At 37.8% G+C, this 24700-nt stretch overlaps 1 protein-coding gene and 1 long non-coding RNA gene across 2 annotated transcripts in view; one reads left to right on the top strand and one right to left on the bottom strand.

The window, feature by feature from the left end:
- Nucleotides 1-24700, top strand: part of LOC105722369 (uncharacterized) — a 65837-nt gene that overhangs the window by 26222 nt on the left and 14915 nt on the right. The window contains exons 2-3 of the long non-coding RNA XR_010345112.1: nucleotides 20607-20681; nucleotides 24471-24595. This is a non-coding gene — a long non-coding RNA (uncharacterized LOC105722369). The remainder of the gene's footprint in view (nucleotides 1-20606; nucleotides 20682-24470; nucleotides 24596-24700) is intronic.
- LOC135277434 (small ribosomal subunit protein eS10-like) lies at nucleotides 16122-16678 on the bottom strand. The gene has a single exon (XM_064383471.1). The coding sequence runs from the start codon at nucleotides 16674-16676 to the stop codon at nucleotides 16179-16181; it is 498 nt and encodes a 165-aa protein (XP_064239541.1). The 5' UTR covers nucleotides 16677-16678; the 3' UTR covers nucleotides 16122-16178.

The raw sequence follows: 24700 nt of genomic DNA, 5'->3' as shown, positions 1-24700 counted from the left end.
GAGACCAAGCTGGGCAACATGACAAAACCTCATCCCTACAAAAAAATACAAAAATTAGCCAGGCATGGTGGCGCACACCTGTAGTCTCAGCTACGTGTGAGGCTAAGGTGGGAGGAACATGTGAGCCCAGGAGGAGGAAGTTGCAGTGAGTTGAGATCATGCCACCGCACTCCAGCCTGGGCAACAGAGTGACAGTCTGTCTCAAAAAAATTTTTTTGGAAGTAAGTAGAGCAACATCTACTTCACAGAACTGTGGTAAGGACCAAATAAGATAGCATATAAAGCTTCTATGGTGTTACCTGACACATAGTATATAGTCAAAAATACTAACTACTACTATTGTATTTTTAGCCTACCATCTTGGTTATTTACCCATTTAAAAATGCTGTCTTGTGCTTTATTTAATAGATTCTGGGGGAAAGGAGACCATTTGAATTGAGTAGTTAGTTTGTAATGCCTCTGCTATGATCTGAATGTTTGTATTTCTCCAAAATTCCTAAGTTGAAACCTAATCTCTATGCAATAGTATTAAGAGGTGGAGTCTTTGAGATGTGACTAAGATAATGAATTATTATTATCATTATATATAAAAATATAATGATAATTATTGCCCTTATAAAAGAAGCTTAATGGAGCCCTTTTGCCTATTGGCAATCTCCCAAACACAAATGTAGTGTCAACCATGGGACTGCTATGAATAGATGTTACTAGAGTTCCAGTGATAGATTCCACATCAGCAAACTGACGTTCTTTAGGATTAGCTGCTCCTTTTGTCAATTTGGCTTCTACAAGAAAGTTCAATCATTATGAAATGCAAGATATTTTTGCACGTGGCTGTCCTGACCTACGGTCATCATAAAACAAGAGAAAGACCTGGAACAGTACCTGTGTATTGACTGAATATATGAAGTAAGAACTTTATAGCAAGAACTAAAACAAAAACAACAAACAGCAAATGGATGTTTACAACAGGAGAGACTATCTTAGTCCATTCAGACTGCTATAACAAAATATCTTGGGCTGGGTAATTTATGAACAACAGAAGACTATTGCTCACAGTTCTGGAGGCTGATATCTTCAAGATCAAGATGCCTGCAGATGTGGTGTCTGGTGAGGGCCTGTTTCTCATTGATGATGCCTTCTGTATGTCCTCACATGGCAGAAAGGCAAAAGGGCTCCATTAAGCCTCTTTTATAAGGGCAATAATTATCATTATATTCCAGCCAGTCCTTGCTTTGTATGGTAATGCAGGACCCTAAAAATGACTGTGCAAGCTGAAACCAGACAAAGCATTCTTAATAACCAAAAGGAAAAGTTACAGTTTTTTTGAGACAGGTTCTCACTGTGTCATCCAGGCTGGAGTACAGTGGTGCGATCTCAGCTGACTGCAACCTCCACCTCCTAGGTTCAAGTGATTCTTGTGCCTTAGTCTCCTGAGTAGCTGGGATTACAGGCATGCACCACCACAGCCTAGCAAATGTTCTGCATTTTTAATAGAGATGGGATTTCCCTATATTGGCCAGGCTGGTCTCGAACTCCTGGCCTCAAGTGATCCTCCTGCCTCAGCCTTCCAAAGTGCTGGGATTACAGACACAAGCCACTACACCCAGCCAGAAAAGTTACAATTGTTCCGTGATAATTACAGTGTTTATCAAAATATTAAAAACTCTCTAATGTCAGATATAAATGCATAGCAAAATGGAAGAATAGTATAACTCATATTTAGCATGTTATAATTTAAAAATTAGAAATATGGAAAAATAAAGTATTGTATTTCTTTATTAAAAATATTGAGTAGGCCATGTGCGATGGCTCACACCTGTAATCCCAGCACTTTGGGAGGCAAGGCAGGCAGATCACTTGAGGTCAAGAGTTCGAGACCAGCCTGGCCAACATAGTGAAACCCCATCTCTACTAAAAATACAAAAAATTAGCCAAGCACGGTGACATATGCCTATAATCCCAGCTACTCGGGAGGCTAAGGCAGGGGAATTGCTTGAACCCATGAGGCAGAGGTTGCAGTGATTATACCACTGCACTCCAGCCTGGGCAACAGAGAGAGACTCTATCTCAAAAAAAAAGAAGAGAAAAAGAAAAAATCGAGTGCTTGGAACACTTCTTGCCTTCTTATTGTGTAACTTTTCACATGAAATAGTATGTTGCTACACCTTGGCAAATTGGCAAATTGTCATATTCCTTTCTAAGTTTGGATCAGCTTCAACATTTTATCTTCTGAACTTTCAACATGTTAGATTATGTCTGAGAGTCCCTTAGGGTCTTGCTCTGTTGCTCAGGCTGGAGTGCAGTAGCATGATGATCTGAGTTCACTGCAGCCTTTTAACTCCTAGGCTCAAGCAATCCTCCTACCTCAACCTCCTGAGTAGCTGAGACTATAGGTGCATACCACTATCCCCAGCTAATGTTTAAATTGTTTTGTAGAAATGGAGTCTTGCTATATTGCCCAAGCTGGTTTCTAACTCCTGGCCTCAAGTAATCTTCCCTCCTCAGCCTCCCAAAGCACTGGGGTTACAGGAGTGAGCCACCACACTGGCCTTTGAGAGTTCCTTTAGTGTGGCGTGGTTTTTTTAAGCGGTGTCATATCCTCTAGGACATCATCCTTTTGGTTACAATTGCTTTCTTCATTTATGGCTATGGCAGCATTTCTCAAGTCTCTCAAATGGTGCTAAAGTCAACATTCCCATGGTTAGTTTTTTCTTCTGTAGCTCCATTTATATGTAATTTGAATTTCACTTCCAATGTTATCACTTTTCTTTCTTTGTAGCATTTTTTTTTCTTCCCCCCTACCCTCAGAGTCTATCTCTTCAGAAAACTTTGTTGCACTTTTATCTTTGGCTGTGTCCTCCTTCAATTATCCAATTTTGTGAACTATCACGTGGGTCTGTCGTTGTAAGACAGGAGACAACATGACTACATGCTTTGTTGTCTGAGTGTGAACTGAATAGAAGATGCACAGTAACCGATATGAACAGCCTCTGATAGACTTTGAAAAAAAGTGATGTATTTGATCATGATTATGCTGTACATCTGTTATTTACTTAGTGATCTGAGGATTGACGAACTAGCAGCAAAGTGTGCATTTTAAGCAATTACTCACAGTTAATATATTTATAGTAACTGAAATTTAAACCAGATTGTTGAAGAACTGATGTTATTTAACTAAGCTAATAAATGGAATTTGTGCGTATTGGAACTGTCCAAAAGGAGGACTGCCTATAGTTTGAGTAAATGGTCTTAATTATTACTCATGAATAAACAACCTCATGGTTGTAGAGAAATATGTAATATAGATATGTTTATATTGTAAGATATATAAATACAAAGTAAATATTAGAATAATATTATGAGGAAATTGACATGATTTGGGCCTTCTGGAGCTTACATTTTATCAGAGGATATGGGTAAATAAGTAGCCAGTCACAACACACAACGTGAAAAGCCTACATTAGGAAAAATATTGAAAGCTATGAAGGTGTACAATAGGAACACTTAACTCTCTTTGTAATGAGCTGAGAAAAAAATTCCCTGGGGGAAGTAACAATCCTATCTTGGACGTGGAGGAAACCAAAAGAAGACCCCAGAGGTCAGAGTATTTCAGGCAGATGTAAGGACCCAGAGGTGGGAGGGAACTTGGTGATTTCACAGAACAGAAAGAAATGTCTTATGTTCCAGGCAGAGAGAAGGGAGGAGGGAATGGTGAAAGATGGGAAAGCTATAAAGTCAGTATCTAGGTGGGAGGATCACAGTGATAGTACTTCTGTGAAAATAGGAAATAATCAACTGCTTGAGAATGAATAGAGGTACCTTATATGTGACAAATTTATTTCCCTTACCAAGGTCAGGACACACATTTTTTCTCCAAAACGTTTATGCTAACACACCATAGTGAACATACTAGCAGTTATCCCAGTGGGACTTTACTTATTCTATCCATGATAGGAAGTGACTCATACCAATTAACTTACGTAAAATTAAAAAATGTTATTATTTGCACAAAACTTGTGGGGTTTTCCCCAAAAATATTAGAGCTGGAAAGAAACTCTTTGTTCTTGGACAAAAATCTTACAGATAAATTTGGCCTTGAGGAAATCACCTAAATGTTCTGGTCATTTTGAAACAAAGATGGTTGTTCTTTTCCAACCTCATAGTCATACATAATAAGAGTATTCTCATGATTTAAATTCCTTGGATGAAACAAGGAATTATTTTCTTAACATTTATATCATGGTTATAACCACTAGCTGTTGATAATGACTACATTTTTTAAAAATTTCCTTTCCTTCTTTAGTCTTTATTAAAATTAAGATTAATAGTAAAGTGATAAAATATTAATAAAGGAATAAAAATTCATAAACATAAAAAATAAAGATCAGGAAAGAAGATGGTAGCAGATACAAGATTTCAACAGATTTTCAGAATCTGCACAGGGAAGTAAGTATAACTGATTTAGCATGGTAGAGGAAGACACTACTTATCACGTGTACAGAGGAGGTAGTGAACCAAGCTGAGAGCTTGTTGATGGCATTCTGCAAAATCACAGAGAGGGTTAAGACTTCAGGGCAAAGTGAAGGTCAGGTGTAGGGCTAAAAATAGAAAGATGGGTTGAAAGTGTGTATGAAAGACCTCTCAGTTTCCTCCTTTTTCCTACCCCTCAACATACCTACAACCATACAGAATTCCTAGGAGGGACATACAAGGTTTATTCTCTGAGAAATATTAATAGAAACAAATCAAGTCACTCGGATGCCAGTTAGAGTTGATAGTAGAAATGCAGTAATGACACACTGAATTTCATTCTAGCCAGATTAGATGACAGTTTAGAATCATGCTGAATTTAATTTAAAGACCATAATTCCAATAAATATATATGCCTACTATGTACCCAGAAAAAATAAAAATTAAAATCTTAATGGAAACATCTCTAGGGTTTCCCATTAAATAAGATACTGACTAAAAGACTAAGCTATATATACCATATCATATTAAGAAAGTATGTCTCAATTCCTATTTTGAGTGTTTCTTTTTTAAAGTAATGAGTGGGTGTTGACTTTTGTCAAAGGCTTTTTCAGCATTGACAGATGTAATCATGAGTTTTTTCCTTGGATTTATTAATGTGATATATGGTTGTGAGACAATTTTATATGCCAATTTGAGCGGGCCACTAGGTGCCCAGAAATTTGGTTAAATGTGATTCTGGATGTGTCTGCAAAAGTGTTCCATAAAATATTAGCATTTTAATTGGTAGGCTAAGTAAAGCTGATGGCCCTCTTCAGTGTGGGTGGGTGTCATCTAATCCGTTGAGAGCCTAAACAAAACAAAATGGATGAGAAAGGGAGAATTCACTCTCTCTGCCTGACTGCTTGAGCTGGAACATTGGACCCAGGCCTTCAAATTTGGACTAAAACTTACACCATGGAGTCTCTTGGTTCTCAAACCTTCAGACTTAGTCTGGAACTATACCACTGGCTTTCCTCAGTCCCAGCTTGCAGATGGCAGATTATGGGACTTCTGAGCCTCCACAGTCATGGGAGCCAATAACCTATGAGAAGTCTCTTTATATATACCGTTATGCATCACTTAATGCTGGGAATATGTTCTGAGAAATGCGTTGTTAGGCAATTTTGCCACTGTGCAAACATCATAGAGCATGCATACACCAACATAGATGGTATAGCCTGCTATGCATCTAGGCTATATGGCATAACCTATTACTCCTAGGCCACAAAGCTGTACAACATGTTATCGTACTGAATACTGTAGGCAACTGTAACACAATGGTAAATATTTGTATATCTAAACATACCTAAATATAGAAAATGTATGGAAAAAATGTTGTTTATAATCTTGTAAGACCAATGTCATATGCAATCCTCTGTTGACAGAAACATTATATGGCACATGAATTTATGTATATATATGTGTGTATGTATATATGTATATATGTGTATATATATATGTTTGTGTGTATATATGTATATGTATATACACATGTATATATACACTCATATATATAATTGGTTCTGCTTCTCTAGAAAACCCTAATGGGCAAGAGTATTAATGGAGTTTCTAATATTGAACCAACTTTTAAGTCCCCAAATAAATCCCACTTCGCAATGGTGTACTATTTTCTTAGTGTGGTTTTAGATTCTCTTTGCTAATAATTAAATTTTTTTTCATTGATATTCATAAGTGATATAGATATATGTAGGGGTCTTTTTTACTTTGTACTGTTTTTGTCTGATTTAGGTACTAATATTATTCCTGCTTCATAAAAACAGTTTGAAAATTTTCTTTCATTTTTCATGCTTTAAAATAATTTATAAGCTGTTAGGACTTTCTGGTCTTTGAAAACTTGGTAGAATTTGCGTGTGAAACCATCTGGGCCTAGTGTCTTTTTGTGGGGTCATTTCTTAATAACTGTCTTCATTTCTTCTATGGAAATAGGTTAAATTTTGTCAATCTAATAGAGCTAATTATGGTAATACATATTTCGGTAAGAAATCATGCACTTCATCCAGATTTTCCAATGTATTTGTCTAGAGGTTACCAAAGTAGTCTCTTCTGACTTTTAAATTTTCTTTTGTTTGAAAAGTTATTTTTCCCTTTTCACTTCTTACTCTACATATTATACTTTCTTTGTTTTTGATCTATTCAGTTAGTAGTTTGTCTATTTTATTTTTCCCCCTCCAAAAACCCAAGATTTTGACTTGTTAGAGCTACTGTTTTTCTATACTTTATTTCATTATTCTCTGCCTTTATCATTACTATTTTCTTTTGCTTTAAACTGTTCTTTCAGTTGTTTAAACTATAAAGTCAATTCATTATGTTTGTCCTTTCACTTTTAGTGAAAGGGTATTTAGTGCAATGAATTCTTCTCTAAGTACTGTTTTAAATACATCCCATAGATTCTTATGTGTAGTTTTTATTAACTATTATTTGTTTAAAATAACGTATTTCAGCTTGTATTTCTTATTTCAGCCAAGAGTTGTTTAGTAAGAAGTTGTTTTTTTGTTTTTTGTTTTTTATATTTCCAGGTCGACATTATCTGATGTAGGTATTGCTAGCCCTGCTCCCTCTTTATTTCCATTTGCCTGGTATATGGTTTTTTCATCCTTTTATGCTCACAAAAAGACTTCGGAATGTTTTTGTTTTAGGTGTGTCTGCTATCTACTATATAGCTGGGGTTTAGTTTTGTGAGACAAACTGAGAATCTTTTTGTCTTAATAGGAGAATTAAGCCTATTCAAATTCATTGCTATGACTGACATGTTCGGTATTAATCATAACATTTTATTATATTTTGTTATATTTCCTGTGTTTCTCTATGAGATTTGTATTCTTTACTATTTTATTTATAATTTTCTAGAAAAGTTTATATTTTTATTTTAGTGGTTGCCTTTGTGTTTATATCATTTTCAGTGGTCTTGGTCCCCTGTTTGTTAATTAACCCTTTGTTGTCTGGTTTATCAGGGTTGGTTTTTTTTTTTCCAGTATCTCTTAACATCCCTATTACTCCTCAAATAATAAGCTTTTTCTACTGTCCTTTCTCTCTCTTCTTATACTGCCCACTTTTAAGATGCATTCTTTCTACTTTATCATAAAATATAACATTTGTATGTTAATGTTTTATCCTCATCTCCACCTTTGTTTTAGATTATGTGTATAGTCATAGATTATTAAATGCTTAGCATCAGTTCTTTTACTCAAGTTTCCCCTGCCATTACTGGTTGGAAGAAAGTACATTCTCTAATAAATTCCTCAAAAAGGACTTACTGATACAAAATTCTCTACATTTTTGTATACTGAGGCTGTTTCTCTAGTCTTCATATTGAGGGACAACTTCGCTGAATAAAGTTCTTAATTCACAATTTCTTTGAGTGAATGCCTTAAAAAATTGTTTGTCAGTTGTTGTTTGACTTTGTATTGTTTTTTTGAAGTCTGATGCTAGTCTAATTTTCGACTTTGCATATTTGATCTTGTTACCTGGAGATTTTAAGGACTCTATCTTTGGACCTATTAATTTTACTATTATATGTCATAGAGTTACCTCTATGACATATAATAGTAAAATTGCACTGAGTACTCATTCTGAGTGCATTTTCTCATGTACCTAGTGAGCTCTTTCAATGCATAGATTCAGCTTTCTATTTCTGGAAAGGTTTTTGGATTATAGTTTTAAATATTAGTTCTGCTTCATTATGTTGTTTGCTTTTTCAGGAACTTTAATAATACAAATTTATTACTTGTTGTCTATCTTAAAGTTTCAGTTCCCAACTTTCTCTTTGATCCTTTTTAAAGAAAAATTTGCCTTCTGCAAAACTGCACACAAAAAATAATAGACTTATGTGAAAAAAATAGGATTAAGACAAGTTGCTGAAAACTAATGCAACTTTATAAATTAGGACATTAACAAATGTACTTAGATAACAATTATAATGAAAATATCACAATTTAAACGACACCTTGACTTTCTAAAAATAAAGACATTTTAACTTGAGGCAAAAAAGTGAAGCTAGGGATATTTTATGAAATGGCTGGCTTATACTCTTCAAAAATGTCAGAGTCATAGAAGACAAAGGAAGGCTAAGGAACTCATTCAGATTAAAGGGGACAAAAAATACACAGCCAAGAAAGGTAAAAAGAGCTCTCATGCCACAAAAAGACATGGATGAAACTTAAATACACATTGCATAGGCCAGTCTAAAAAGGCTCTATGGGAGAGAAAGATGAAGTGGAGTACAGGGTATTTTCAAGGAGTGAAATCGTTCTGTAATAGTGGATGCTTGTCCTTATACCTTTGTCAAAACCCACTGAATATATAACACAAAGAGTGAATTGTAATGTAAACTCTGGACTTTAATAGACAGCAATGTGTCAATATTGGCTCGTCAATTATAACAAATGTGCCACACCAATGCCAGATGTTAATAATAGGACAAACTATGGAGAGAAGACAGGAGGGAGGTATTTGGGAACTCTGTACTTTCTACTCTATTAATTTAAAAAAAAAAAAAACCTAACAGCTAAATGGAACATGTGATCCTGGACCAGGAAAAACATTTTTTCTTTGCTATAAAGGACATTATTGGGACAAACTGTTAAATTTAAATAAGGGCTATAGATTAAATAATAATATTATATCAAAATATATACAATTATTAGTGTATGTTTCCTGATTTTGGTCATTATACTGTAGTTACATAAGAGAATGTTCTGGTTTTTAGGAAATACACAACTAAGAATTATGCATTAATGGGGTCTTATGTACGTAACTCATCCAAATAACTCAGAAAAGAAACCAATATAGACAGATAAAGATAAAGCAATTGTGCTAACATGTTAACATTTAGGGGATCTAGGTGAAGAATATATTAGACCTTTTTGTATTGGTTATTGAAACTTTTCTGTCAGCCTGTAATTATTTCATAAGAAGTCAAAAAATTAAAACAGTTTAATAGAAGGGAATATAAGGAATGCTTGCTGTTACTGAGTTATGAAGACAAGGTAAAAATGCGCAAAAGTCAGGGAAACAATGCAGTAAGCAGTTGCAAGATAGACCATGTGGTGAGGACTCAGCCCAGAGGAAGCATGTGGGGTAAACATGCATGGCTGACTCATCTGTGTTGGTGGACTTTGCATTCAGCTGCTATTATACAGTGGCACACAATGTTAATCTGTATGGAGAAAGCTCAAATATGAAGCAGTGCCACTTCTGTTTTCATGGATAACATGTCCTCGTTTATCAATTGCATATGGGCTAATTAGCCTTGCAGAAACAGATATGTAGCATTGAGACTGTATTTGTATTCCTGCTTTACAAATCCCAAACTAAAGCTTAGGGAGGATGAGAAACTTCACCCAAGCCATATTGTTGCTAAGCAGCCAAAGTGGTGGTGGAAGAGATGACAATGTTCACCATAGACTCATGCTTGCTTGCATAGTATGGAGCTATTGCTGAAAAAGGGCTCACTCTCCAGAAACTGCATAAGCCAGGCTCCTTTGCATCTCAGGGAAGCCCTGTGACTAAGTTCTGTCTAATAGCATATGGAGAAGTAATGCACACCTTGGCTAGAACTGGCCCACAAAAATGCCTCACGATTTCCCATGTGTTCTCTCTCTTGTAATCCACTAGCTGAATGGAGAGAACACCAAGGACCTAGAGGAGGGTCGAAGCCACAGTGTCCTAGGGGTAGGAGTCCTTGAATGACCATATGGAAAGTCACCTAACCAGGAACATTAGACTCTGATATGAGCAAGAAACAAGATTTCTTGTTCTATAGCCTCCAAAAATTTTGAGTTTTGTTTTTTGTTTTTTGTTTGAGGTGGAGTATTACTCTGTTGCCTAGGCTGAAGTGCAATGGTGCCATCTTGGCTCACTGCAACCTCTGCCTTCTGGGTTTAAGCAATTCTTCTCCTGCCCCAGCCTCCCGAGATGCTGGGATTACAGGCTCCCACCACCACACTTGGCTAATTTTTGTATTTTCAGTAGAGACAAGGTTTCACCATGTTGGCCAGGCTAGTCTCGAACTCCTGACCTCAGGTGATTCACCAACCCCAGATTCCCAAAGTGCTGGGATTACCGGTGTGAGCCACCACACCCAGCCTGAGATTTATTTTCAATAGCAGCTAACATTAAAAAATACACTGATGCTGGTCCTTGAAGCTGTGTCAGACTAACTCAAAGAGCCATACTTTCAGCTGCAATCTATACTGTCTCCAACAATAAAAGACCAAAGTAAAAATATATGAAGAAAAAAATGTGTCTGATTCACTGTGACAATAAGAATATACAGAAGCAGGTTTAACATTTTACTTAATCGTATGCTCCCCAGAAGCCTGAATGTCTGTGTGTCTGCACAATGCATGTGTGCCATTCTGTATATCCTGGAAGTGGGAACTCCAAGTCCTTCAGCTTACCTAAGAAACAGTGACTTTGTCCAAGATCCTCCTGCTCACTTTTGATCCTATGGTCACAGGCTCAAGGCTAACTCCTAGACTCCAGTTGCACAGCATCAGCCCTGAATATCTTGAGCAGGAACTCACTAGGAAAGATTCTCTGAGAACCTCAAGTTGTCCCTCCCATGTCACTCAACAACCCCACCCAGCAACCATCTAGGTAATAATTGGTTGGCAATTCTTATATAATCACATTTCTTAAGCCACTCTCCTGAGCCAGTCTCTGCAAACCTGCCCTTTCAGATGCCGTAACATGGATTGTTCCATTAAAAAAATGAGCCTGTTCAATGTATTTTACCCAGTAAACTGTGGTTAAGAGGTTTTCCTTTTGTAGATGCCTTGAATAATTGAAAACTACATCATCTCAAAGTACCATAAAATCCAAATCTTCATAATGACAATTACTATAACATTTTTGGCAAATCAAACTTCTCTATAGTTTTCTTGTTCATAAAGCTGCATTAGCTCTTTAGTAAGCAAGACACATGCATCCCTATTCTCCAGTGAAATAATAATAACACTTATCTCATAAGGCTCAGCACAAAAATAAAATAATGGCAATAATTGTTAACAGTTATTGAGTGTTCTCAATAATAACACTTCAAGAATTAGAAGCCACAAAGAGTGGTGGGAAAGGTCTCAACCATGAGTCAAATCTTCTGCAATCTAATCTCTATTTTACTTTAAATAGCAATGTGACCTTGGGCAAATCACTTAAGCTTCAAATTCCACAACTGTAAAACGAGAATATATAAGCTGCCTTTAATATAAGGTTGTTATGGAAGATCAAATGAGAGATTCTGGTTAAGTTCTAAAGCATACCATTTTGGTCTGGGGCCTACACAAAGGTAATCTTTTGATTGTTGTGCCTTTTGTTGTTCATGGCACATTACAGATTAGAAAATATTGGAATAAACAAATAAAATAATGTCTGAACAGTTTTGAAAGTTGACAACTTCCATGTTCTAACTTTTAAAATGCCTGATTTTTATTTTGCTATGACAGCATAGCATAGTCAGGACCAGCTACATAATTTGCAGAACCCAGTGCAAAATGGAAATACAGAGCCCCATGTTCAAAAAACATTCATAAGTTTAAGATGGCAGCAGCAGCAAAGTATTAAGCTAAGTGCAGAGTACTTCTAAGTATAGAGCCCTGTATGACTGCACAGGTCACATGCCTGTGGATCTGACCCTGAGCATAGGTAAGAAAACAGGTTTTGGGGCTAAATTACTTGGTTTCAAATCCCCAGTCTCCCACTTATTAGCTCTGCAAGTGACTTAACCACTCTCTGCCTCAGTTTCCACATCTGCTAAAGGAGGGTAATTAGAGTACCCATCTCAAAAGATTAGTGTGAGGTTGAAAAATTATTTTCGTAAAATACTTAAAGTTGGCACATGGAGATCACTCAATAACTGTAGCAATTATTGCCATTTTATTTATTTTTGTACTGAACCTTATGAAATGAGTGTTATTATTATTGCACTGGAGAATAGGGATACATGTGTCTTGCTTGCTAATATGCTCCAGGGCCTAGTACAGAAGTTGGTGCTTTGATTGTATTGAACCACTGAAAATTTGAGATTGATCTGCAATAGCAACACACATTGCTTTAATACACTGGTACTGGTACTTGAATCTTTGTCAGATGGACTCAAAAGTGCGTTCCTTAGTCTCATATACTATCCCCTTTCCAGCATTAAAAATCTAAAGTGGAAGGTCATGGAAAAAAAGTATATCAGTATCACTTGGGTGAAAAGATTATATATAGCAAAGAGTTTCACATTTAATTTAACTATACTCTCCCTGGAAGACTTAAACTGTGTGTATACGTGCATGTCTGCCTTTCTCTGTTTCCTGGGACTAGGAGCTCTAGATACCAGGAAAAGAAAAAGTGGCTTCACTCAAGACACTCCTGTACACAGTAAACATCTCCCCGAACCTCAATTCTGTTAAGTCAATGAATAAATAAGTAAATGAATCATCATTTTACTCATGAGGAAAATAAGGTTTAGAAGAGTTTAATAACTTGCTTTAATTAACATAACTAATAAGTGGTCAAGCCAAGATTTCTTAAATTTGTAATCCTTTTACTCTTTTACTGCTTTCCAAACATATTCTCTCCCATCAGTTGCCTCTTCCACAGGCAGAGTCTTTGTTGAACTGTAGCAAAAGTATAATTCAGGGCATGGAGGTAAGTCCAATTTCTAGCATTTTTCTTCCCCGCCCCACCTCATTTAGCTCCATCTGGCTATCATCAGATATGGAACTTAGACATTCATTTTGGAACATGGTTCAAAAAAAATTTAAAAACACCATGTATTGCTTGCTTGCTCTGGTTTGGGGAACTCAGTTGTTGGAGTAAGCCAATCTGACTGTCTGATGCAAATACTTAATGGTTTTTAAAGTAATCACTTTAAGAATGAATAAAATCATGGTTTTGGAAAGAGGTGACACAGTGTGCACAAGTCACCATCCCAGTGGAATTTTCCACAAGGAAAAGATCTGTTTACACTTTCTTTATGTAATACATGTTATGGAAACTTCTCTGACCCTGCAACAGAGATGGCAGTTCTCACAGCTTTAGTCATCATGTTATCATTCTAACATAACAACAGCTACACCATATTTAGAGAACTGGAATTCTGCTGTGATGTGTCTCACTAGTTTTATAAGCAGAGAAAATATGCAAACACATGGTATGATAAAGTTTGACAGTATAATACAATTTGTTGGCCAGGCTTAGTGACTTAAACTTGTAATCCCAACACTTTGGGAGGCCAAAGTGGGAGGATCTCTTGACCCCAGTAGTTTGAGATGACCCTGGGCAGCATAATGAGATCCCATTTATATTATTGTAAAAAATAAAAAATGTATAAAATAAAATAATAAAATTTGTCCTAAATTTATTCCTGTGTAGGATTACTTAAACTGGAAATAAAAATGAATTAGGAATGCAGTTTGTGCAAGAAAGATGACATAGAATTGTAACCAGTGGGTCTATATTCAAAGGAAAGGCCTTGACCTTACATCAGTATCTGAAATATTGGTATATCCACTGCTTTTCTGGCATGAAAAGAAAGTCAATAGTAAACTGTTGAGAGTTGTCACCCATGCCCCCCTTCCTACTTGCCTTAACTTGCAAGAGATTGAAGAGCAGAATTCAGGACAATGTTAACACTACTTAAAAATCCAACATCTTGGCCTGTCACATTGGCTTGCACCTGAAATCCCAGGACTTTGGGAGGCCTAGGTGGACAGATCGCATGAGCCCAGGAGTTTGAGACCAATCTGCCTAACATGATGAAAGTCTGTCTCCACCAAAAACAAAAAATACAAAAATTAGGCAGTCACAGTGGTGTGCACCTGTAGGAGGCTGAGGCAGGAGAATCGCTTGAACCTGGGAGGTGGAGGTTACAGTGAACTGTGATCTGCCATTGCACTCCAGCCTGGGTGACAGAGCAAGACACTGTCTCAAAAAAAAAAAAAAAAAAAAAAAAAATCCAGCATCTTGTTCAAGGAGAGGTGACTTGAGAATATACAGGTGGAAAAAGTCAGATACATGTTTTGTCATCTAATATAAGCAAGTTTCTCCTTAGAACCTCATTGGAAATCCCCAAGATGTTAAATCACATTCATGATTTTATTATGAAACCCTACTATCACCTACTGAGGGCTATTTGGGGAACCAAATTTGGCAAAGCTCCAACAACACTAACAAACATTTGCAAAATTCTTTCATGTTTCTTTTGTCATTATAATTATTTATTGCGGTAAGACACACATAATACAAATTTTTTTGAAAAAAAAGTTTTAACTTTTTATTTTATTGTTTTATTTTTATTTTTATTTATTTATTATTAAATATATTTTTTGAGACAGAGTCTCACTGTTGCTCAGGCTGGAGTGCAGTGGCACAATCTTAGCTCACTGCAATCTCTGCCGTCCAGGTTCAAGCGATTCTCCTGCCTCAGCCTCCCAAGTAGCTGGGATTATAGGCACCGACCACCACACCTGGCTAATTTTTGTGTTTTTAGTAGAGACAAGGTTTCACCATCTTGGCCAGGCTTATCTTGAACTCCTGACCTCATGATCCACCCACCTCGGCCTCCCAAAGTGCTGGGATTACAGGCATGAGCCAACGCACCCAGCCAATTTTTTTGAGACCGAGTCTCGCTCTGTCACTAGCCTCCCGGCTTCAAGCAATTCTCCCTACCTTGGCCACCCGAGTAGCTGAGATTACAGGATTCTGCCTCATGCCTGGCTAATTTTTGTGTTTTTAGTAGAGACAGGGTTTCACTATGTTGGCCAGGCTGGTCTTGAACTCCCGACCTCAGGTGATCCACCTGCCTCGGCCTCCCAAAGTGCTGGGATTAGAGGCATGAGCCACCATGCCCAGCCTGTTTTAACTATTTTTAAGTGTAGAGTTCAGTGGTGTTAAGTATATTCACATTGTTGTATAATCTATCTCTGGAACTTTTTTATAATCTTTAAACAATTCCACATTTTCCCCTCTCCCCAGTCCCTGGCAATCACCATTCTGCTGTCTGTCTGTAGAAATTTGACTATTCTATCATATATCTATATAGATATATAGATATATAAACATATATATATATATATAAACATATATATATATATTAGAGACGATCTTTTGCCATGTTGTCCAGACCGGTCTTGAACTCCTGGGCTCAAGCAATCCATCTACCTTGGCCTTCCAAAGTGCTGGGATTACAGGGGTGAGCTACCATGCCTGGCCTCTCTATCTCATATAAGTGGAATTATGCAGCATTTATCCTTTGTGGCTGTCTTATTTCACTTAGTAGCATGTGACAAGATTTCCTTCCTTTGTAAGGCTGAATAATATTCTCTGGTATGTATATACCACATTTGGTTTACCCATTCATCCAGTGACAGACACTTTGGGTTGCTGTGCCGGCCATCCCAGTTACTTGGGAGGCTGAGGCAAAAGAATCGCTTGAAACTGGGAGGTGGAGGTTGCAATAAGCCGAGATTGTACCACTGCACTCCAGCCTGGGCAACAGAGCAAGGCTCCATCTCAAAAAAAAAAAACAAAACCGTGAGCCAATTAAACCTCTTTTCTTTATAAATTACCCAGTCTCAGGTATTTTTTTTTTTTTTTTTTTTTTTTTTTTTTTTTTTTTAGCTGTAAGTTTATTCAATGCAAAATAATCCTCTCCAATTTTACTGAGGTGGCTGACCACGTCCACGACCAAATCCGCCTCTAAACTGGAATTCGGTTGCTGACCCAGCCCCCGCCTCGGCTTTCTTGTCGGCACCAGGTGGCACAGCACTCCGTCTGTAGGTATCTCTGTCAGCTTCCCCTCTTGTGAGGCTTGCAGGTCGCTCACCTTCCAGACCTTTAGGCCGAGGCCTGCCTGTCTCTGGACGGCTGCGGCGTAGGGTGGCAGGCACGATCTCTGGGGGCAGATGGAGGTAATCCCGGAGATACTGGATACCCTCATTGGTAAGGTACCAGTAGAAATGTCTCCAGGGAAACTGTTCCTTCACATAGCCTCGGGACTTGAGAGACTGCATGGCCTTCATGACATGAAGGTTGGGCACGTTCTTGTCTGCCAGCTCTGGGTGCTTAGGCATATGGACATCCTTCTTGGCCACCATGACTCCCTCCTTAAAAAGGAGCTCATAAATGGCAATCTGGTTCTTCTTAGGCATCAACATCTCCGCAGCTGTAGGGTCCGGGGCTGGGACTCCAGTCTCAGGTATTTCTTCTTTTTTTTTTAATTATTATTATTATTATTATTGTTTTTTAAATTGCATTTTAGGTTTTGGGGTACATGTGAAAAACATGCAAGGTTGTTGCATAGGTGCATACGTGCCAGTGTGATTTGCTGCCTTCCTCCCCTTCACCTATATCTGGCATTTCTCCCCATGTTATCTCTCCCCAACTCTCCACCCCCTGCTGTCCCCAACACTCCCCCCCAACAGACCCCAGTGTATAGTGCTCCCCTCCCTGTGTCCATGTGTTCCCATTGTTCAATACCCATCTATGAGTGAGAACATGCGATGTTTGATTTTCTGCTCTTGTGTCAGTTTGCTGAGAATGATGGTTTCCAGATTCATCCATGTCCCTACAAAGGACGCGAACTCATCGTTTTTGATGGCTGCATAATATTCCACGGTGTATATGTGCCACATTTTTCCTGTCGAGTCTATCATCGATGGGCATTTGGGTTGGTTCCAGGTCTTTGCTATTGTAAACTGTGCTGCAATGAACATTCGTGTGCATGTGTCCTTATAGTAGAACGATTTATAATCCTTGGGATATATACCCAGTAATGGGATTGCTGGGTCAAATGGAATTTCTATTTCTAGGTCCTTGAGGAATCGCCACACTGTCTTCCACAATGGTTGAACTAATTTACCCTCCCACCAACAGTGTAAAACTGTTCCTATTTCTCCACATCCACTCCAGCCTCTGTTGTCTCCAGATTTTTTAATGATCGCCATTCTAACTGACGTGAGATGGTATCCGATGGATTAAAGACTTAAACATAAGACCTAACACCATAAAAACCCTAGAAGGAAACCTAGGCAAAACCATTCAGGACATAGGCGTAGGCAAGGACTTTATGACCAAAACACCAAAAGCATTGGCAACAAAAGCCAAAATAGACAAATGGGACCTAATCAAACTCCACAGCTTCTGCACGGCGAAACAGTCAAAAGAGTGAATCAGCAACCAACAGAATGGGAAAAAATTTTTGCAGCCTACCCATCTGACAAAGGGCTGATATCCAGAATTTACAACAAACTAAAACAGATTTACAAGAAAAAAACAAACAAGCCCATTCAAAAATGGGCGAAGGATATGAACAGATACTTTACAAAAGAAGACATACATGAGGCCAACAAGCATATGAAAAAATGCTCATCATCACTGGTCATTAGAGAATGCAAATCAGTCTCAGGTATTTCTTAATAGCAATGTGAGAACGGACTAATACACTCTTCTTTCCATTTCCATTACCATTACCCAAGATCAGGAATAAATGAACATATAGTTAGTACCTGTGATATCCAGTTAAGAGCTGAAAAGACAGCAATGGGGTTCCTCTCCACAAGGAATTTAAGGTCAATAAAAGGAATGGAACATACTATAGCAATAGCCCGATAAGTGGTCTCTACTTCTTACATCTCTTGCTACTCTGCTTATGCTAGTAGTTTCACTATCCTGAAATACACCTTTGATCACATTACCCATCCAATTGTCTCTATAGTGCTTCTATGTTGGTAATAGAGAGTCTAAACTCCTCAGGTTAGCTTTGAAGTCACTGGTCCAGGAAAATTCCCATGTTATTTGAAGCTCCTTGGTATTGCCCACAACTCAGGTTGTCCCTTTTCCATCTAAACTAATTGTATCACTGTTCATTAAACATACCCTGTACTTCTACCCCTTGAAAATATACCTTTCCCCTACAAATGGCTTTCCCATTCATTTTTCATATTCAAGTCCTTTCTGCCTTATAAAATCCTGTTCAAATTCAACCTTATTCAGATAATCTTTTCTCTACCTCATAGGTGAGTCTCATTTATTTATTCAACAATAAATGTTAATTGAGTCTTTACCGGTTGCAAAGGAGCTAAGGACTATATTCAGTGCTAAAGATGCATTCCCTTTTCGGAACTTTTATTATCTTCTTTATCTATAGCATTCCTTTAACAATAATTGTCTGCTTCCTTATAGCATCAGTTTTATTGTTTTAAGAGAGAAATTGAGTCTTTTTTTATTGGATCCTGTACCTTACATGTAATAAATTCTTGAATTATTATTGACTTGATGTGAAATAGAAATTCTGGTCCTGTTTAATCTTGTCCTCCGCCAGCAAATGTCTGTAAACTCATGAAGAGCCTAATGAAGAGACTGAAAATTCCCCAAAATTAAAGAATGTTACTTGTTTTGATAATTCGAGGAAAAGCATTTGTAATGTCTATGGAAATAACTGATATCTGCTCTTTTCCCAAAGTGAAAAAATCCATTCTTTAGCATGAAAAAGTCTACCCTTTGCCAGGTGCGGTGGCTCACGCCTGTAATCCCAGCACTTTAGGAGGCTGAGGTGGGTGGATTACAAGGTCAGGAGATCAAGAACATCTTGGCCAACATGGTGAAACCCCATCTCTACTAAAAATAAAAAAATTAGCCAGGCATGGTGGTGCACACCTGTAGTCCCAGCTACTCTGGAGGCTGAGGCAGTAGAATCGCTTGAACCCAGGACGCGGAGGTTGCAGTGAGCCAAGATCATGTGACTGCACTCTAGCCTGGGCAACCAGAGCAAAACTCCATCTCAAAAAAATAAAAGTCTATCCTTGTCTTCACAGTGGCCAGCTTCAAGTGCTTAGAACACTGGATTTTACCACCTACTATCATTATTTCATGTTGCCTTGTGGCTTGTGAGCCCTGTATTCTAAAAGTCATGTTTAAAAATAGTGTGGTTTATTTATTTTCATAGTTTACTTATTTGCTTAGAAGATGAGTATACTATAAAACTTTTAAAGTGTAAGTAGACATGTGTGGTGGGTCTGTAAATTTCATTCACACTACAACTCACATGGACAAAGAAAATGCTTAATTTTCTCTATAACTGATTTGGTGTTCTTCACCAGCCTCTATTGCCTGGGTAATGTGACATAAACCTTAAGTTTTCGCCTAGTGTCGTTAACGGATACAATAACTTAAACCGTAAATTTTCATTTCTATAGATAAAAATAATCAATGTTAGATTTCCTCTCTATTTTTTCCTTGCTTCTCTCCAAGACAAAAAAAAATGTATGCTGGCTGTGGCCTTGTGGCCACAAAGGAAAAGCTTCCTCAGAAACGACAATGTCCTTGTACTCTTTCCTCTGACCTCCACAATGACAATCACATCCTCCTGGGTACATCTTGTCTTTGCAGCATCCTGGGGTCTGCAGTCAGAGTAATTTGTAGCTGTGGATCTCTCAGCCGGGTCAGAGGCTAAAAGAGCTCCCTGAATAATTTGGCCTTACTAATATTGAAGATTCTTCTGCATTGCCTTACTAATATTGAAGATTCTTCTGCATTTTTACTCTGTCTTCCTTTATATTCTGGCCAGGGTGGCCACTTCTCAGCTGTGACTGCTTTTTACATATTAGCCCCCTGTTGCAGGACCACTAGCTCTCAACTTAACTGCTTGCCACGTCCTCTCTTAGGGGCTTGTAAGAACGTCTCAGTTTTTCCCAAGGCATCCAGAAACAAAGAGTAGCTAAAGAAAGTTTAAAAACTGCCTTTTATCTGTCTCCAAACTCATCCACCAATTTTAATCTGCTGTGGCCTTGATCAGGTAGGTGGAAAAAGGGATGTCAGAACCCACTATCTCCCTACTTCTTTTTTTCTTTTTTTACGCAATACCCAAGACCAAAAGGCCACTTCTACTTTCCCCTTCCTAAGACTCTATGATGCCTTTTCCTCAGCCCTTGATCTAGATATGCTAAGGGGGAGATGAAGGAATTTGAAAAATCCTCTGTTTGACAAAGCCTGTCCTGCAAGATTATTGCCTTTGTGTAAAATATCATCTTAAATGTCACAAGCTGAATATTAACTCTTTGTTTTCTTTTTGCATTCCTCTGTAACAGTTCTAATTGCCATTCCCTGACATCCTACATATCATGTCTTGAGCTGACTAAGGAGAAGGTCACAAAGGCAGAAAAGTAAGAGAAAAAAAGCATATTAATATGTTCCAAGCTATTATTCCTATTAATGGTGGTATTAATATTGTAAGTTAAAATAGTGTAAGTAATATTGTAAATATTTTATTGTAATAAAATACTGGTAAGATAGAGTTCTTAACTCTGGAGTGGATGATATAAATGGCAGAAAACATTTTATTGACTAATCTGCGCATATTGCAGGATCCCACGTGAGGGAATGCAACCTGGCTATATTCCATTCTGGAAAGTTAAGAGATAAAATGGTGAATTTTGACAGTCCCACTGGTGTTATCCTAGATCGGTTATTTTTAATAGTCCAAAATATGGCTATCTATTATAAAGAATAAATAAAGCCAAAAAGGTCAAAATAAGATACTACAGAACTTAGTAAAAAAAAATTAATTTACTATGTGTAATTCATTTTTACTTTCTTGTAAGTTGGTTTTCATTTTGTGGATGATCTGAGTCAAGCCAGTGCCCTTTTCCTGATTATGCCTTTCTCCCCATCCAGGCTATTAGTTGTCCATGACCTTCTATCTCTGGGTTATGGTTTCTAACTCTGGAATACTGAAAGTAAGACAAAGCCAAGTCTATGGTTTTAGTGAGACACAAAGGAAAACTAGCTTGTATAGTAGAGAAAGGGAGTAGGGAAGATGTCTGCCAACATTTCAAAATTAGATACAACTATGTAATATTGTTTCCTTAATTTTTCAAAATAGATACCAACTATTTAATATTGGTCCATTAATTTATCCATTCATTATTCAACAAACATTTTTAAACATCTGTCATTTTACTAAGCACAGTGCTAGGTCTTAGGCAAACATGGATAAATAAAAAGCAAAGAACCGGGACGGGCGCGGTGGCTCACGCCTGTAATCCCAGCACTTTGGGAGGCCGAGGCGGGTGGATCACGAGGTCATGAGATCGAGACCATCCCGGTCAACATGGTAAAACCCCGTCTCTACTAAAAATACAAAAAATTACCTGGGCATGGTGGCGCGTGCCTGTAATCCCAGCTACTCAGGAGGCTGAGGCGGGAGAATTGCCTGAACCCAGGAGGCGGAGGTTGCGGTGAGCCGAGATCGCGCCATTGCTCTCCAGCCTGGGTAACAAGAGCGAAACTCCGTCTCAAAAAAAAAAAGCAAAGAACCTCAGTTTAGTGGGAAAGGCCAATTTATAAACTAAATTTATGAATCAAATAACTAATATTAAAACAAATACATTACTAATATTAAGATTATTCTATTGATATGCATGATGGATACACAGAGATGGGGATCTTAAAGAGCTCTTTTATTATTATGATAAATAATCCAAGTCAGAAGTAATGAGGACTTAGACTAGAGCACTGAAACTAATAAATATTGGAGATAATTTATTTCTGGGAACTTTCTGAAGTAGAAACTGGAGTGAGATGCAGACCAGCAGGACAGCTGCCTAGGTCCTCAATCTACAGCCTTGTTAAAACATCATTGGAGCTGGGCACGGTGGCTCATGCCTGTAATCCCAGCACTTTGGGAGGCCGAGGTGGGCAGATCACGAGGTCAGACCATCCTGACTAACACGATGAAACCCCATCTCTACTAAAAACACAAAAAATTAGCCAGGCGTGGTGGCACGCGCCAGTAGTCCCAGCTACTCCAGAGGCTGAGGCAGGAGAATTGCTTGAACCCGGGAGGAGGAGGTTGCAGTGAGCTGAAATCGTGCCACTGCACTCCAGCCTGGGTGACAGAGTGAGACTCCGCCTAAAAAAGAAAAATGGAAAAAATTAGAACTGTTGTGTCAATTACACCAAGTTTCTACAAGCAGTTTTTTCCATAACTGGCAAAATATAAACTAGTATTGCTCTCATCAAAGGAGATAGCTTCCTAGACAAAAAAAAATTGTAAAGCATTTCTTGTTTGTACCAGCCTAGGCCTAACTCTATTATCTCTGCAATAAACACATGCCAAATTTACAGCATACCTTGGGGGCTGGATGCTAGTTCCCAGACCACTCACCTGATGACCATATTAACTTGGCAGTTGTAATTACAATTAGAAGTTGTAGAACCAAATAATGCATGAAGTAATTCTGTTTATTAGGTATGAGAGAGTTGTGTTTTCATATCCCTCTCAAGATGTTATCTGCTTTCTAAAAATTGTTTATAAGATGAACATGATACTTTCTTTATATCCACACTAAACAAATATTGAATAATACTTAAACAGTATCAATTGAATGAACAGCAGATTATGAGATTGTTAGGACCCTCACATATCCTAACCTAGCCCTAGGAAAAACCAACACCTTGGAGCCTAAGCATATGAAAGCAAGGAAAAGAAGGAAGACTTAAAATGACAGTTTTGCCTTGGCTGTATAGACTTTAAAACCACTGATGAAGAATGTAATATCCCAACCTAGCCTAACTGCTAGTTCATGCTATCTTAATAACATATTACATGTTCTACACTTTCAGTGTTGAAATGTACTTTAATTATTTTCAAATATGTGAAGTCATTGCTCTTAAGATACCTGCAAGGGCTCACAATCTGTTTAAATGCAACAGCTCCATGGCAGGGATTCTTTACCACATTAGGATCATGGACTTCTTTGATAATTGGTGAATGTTATGAAATCTCTAAGAAAAATAAAAATATGCTCATATAATGTGTGATCTCTTAGGGAATATATGGACCCTCTGAAATCCATACATGAATCCCTGATTACATTTCATGTTCTATTATTTTTACTCCTAGAAAACACATTTTTAATAGACTTTTGCAAGTGGAACACCTGTTTTATTTGTCCATTAAGCATCCTTCTCCAGAAGCAGGGAGGAAGGACGCTTAGTGGACAAATAAAATAGATGCTTTATATAATGCTTTATACTTTAAATGCATGTCTATAAAATTGATAAAATCAACAGTGTACTTTGTTAGCACCATCATGAATATTTTTGTTCAGAGAAGCTTTGATAAATTCCCTTTTTTTTTTTTTTTGAGACGGAGTCTCACTCTGTCACCCAGGCTGGAATGCAGTGGCGCAATCTCAGCTCACTGCAACTTCCACCTCCCAGATTCAAGTGATTCTCCTGCCTCAGCCTCCTGAGTAGCTGGGATTACAGGCACATGCCACCATGTCCAGCTAATTTTTGTATTTTTAGTAGAGACAGGGTTTCACCCTGTTGGTCAGGCTGGTCTCGAACGCCTGACCTCGTGATCCACCTACCTTGGCCTCCCAAAGTGCTGGGATTACAGGCCTGAGCCACTACACCTAGCCAATAAAATGTATTATTAAGCACTCACATCCTGCCACCTCAAGGTATGTTACTGAATTTTAATGAGAATTCAGTTCTCATTATGCACTATCATGCATGAGTAGGCATTTAAAATCTTTTTATTGTCTACAGAAACATCATTTTTAAAAGAGATATTGGAAACCAATGTTAGAAACTAAATGTCTAACAAAAGAATGATTAACCTATTCAATGAACTATTTAGCAACCATTAAAAATGACTATTAGCAAGGGTTTATAAGAATATGGGAAAGTGTTTGTTTTGATGTTAAGTGAACAAAAGGAGGCTGCAGACTTCCTTTTCTTGTTAGGATGTAGAAAGTCACAAGAGACCATCGTTCTCATCCTAACACCAAAAGCAAGACAGATAAGCTATAAAATAATATTTTTAAAATTTCTCAGAGAACTGAGAATGCAAAGAAACCTAAATAAGCTAAACTTCAGAAGGCAACGAGTATTCACAGAAGAGAAAGAGTTAATATCTTCTCTTATCCCTGGTGAAATGGCAGGAAGAAGACGACTCTGCCTTACCTGGTGGACAAAGAGAAGCCAGCCAAAATGTTAACAAATATAATAGCCATATGTGATTGGACACAACAGATCAGAATTCAAAAGATTCCCAGCCACATAGCGAGTATGTACCCACCCACAAACTCTTTCATTAAGTTTTCACAGAATGCTGGAGGATAGCATGCATATGACTGGGCAGGATAGGAGCACTGAGACAGATATCTGTTCA

This window comes from Aotus nancymaae, unplaced genomic scaffold (assembly GCF_030222135.1).
Source record: "Aotus nancymaae isolate 86718 unplaced genomic scaffold, 86718_ANA_hifiasm-v0.15.2.pri h1tg000032l_0, whole genome shotgun sequence".
In the NCBI taxonomy this organism is placed as follows: Eukaryota; Metazoa; Chordata; class Mammalia; order Primates; family Aotidae; genus Aotus; species Aotus nancymaae.
Note: the sequence above shows the minus strand (reverse complement) of the source record. Positions and strands in the feature narration are given on the sequence as shown.

What these genes read in the sequence shown, in the direction of transcription:
- LOC135277434 (XM_064383471.1), bottom strand. Translation starts at nt 16,676, where the DNA reads ATGTTGATGCCTAAGAAGAACCAGATTGCCATTTATGAGCTCCTTTTT.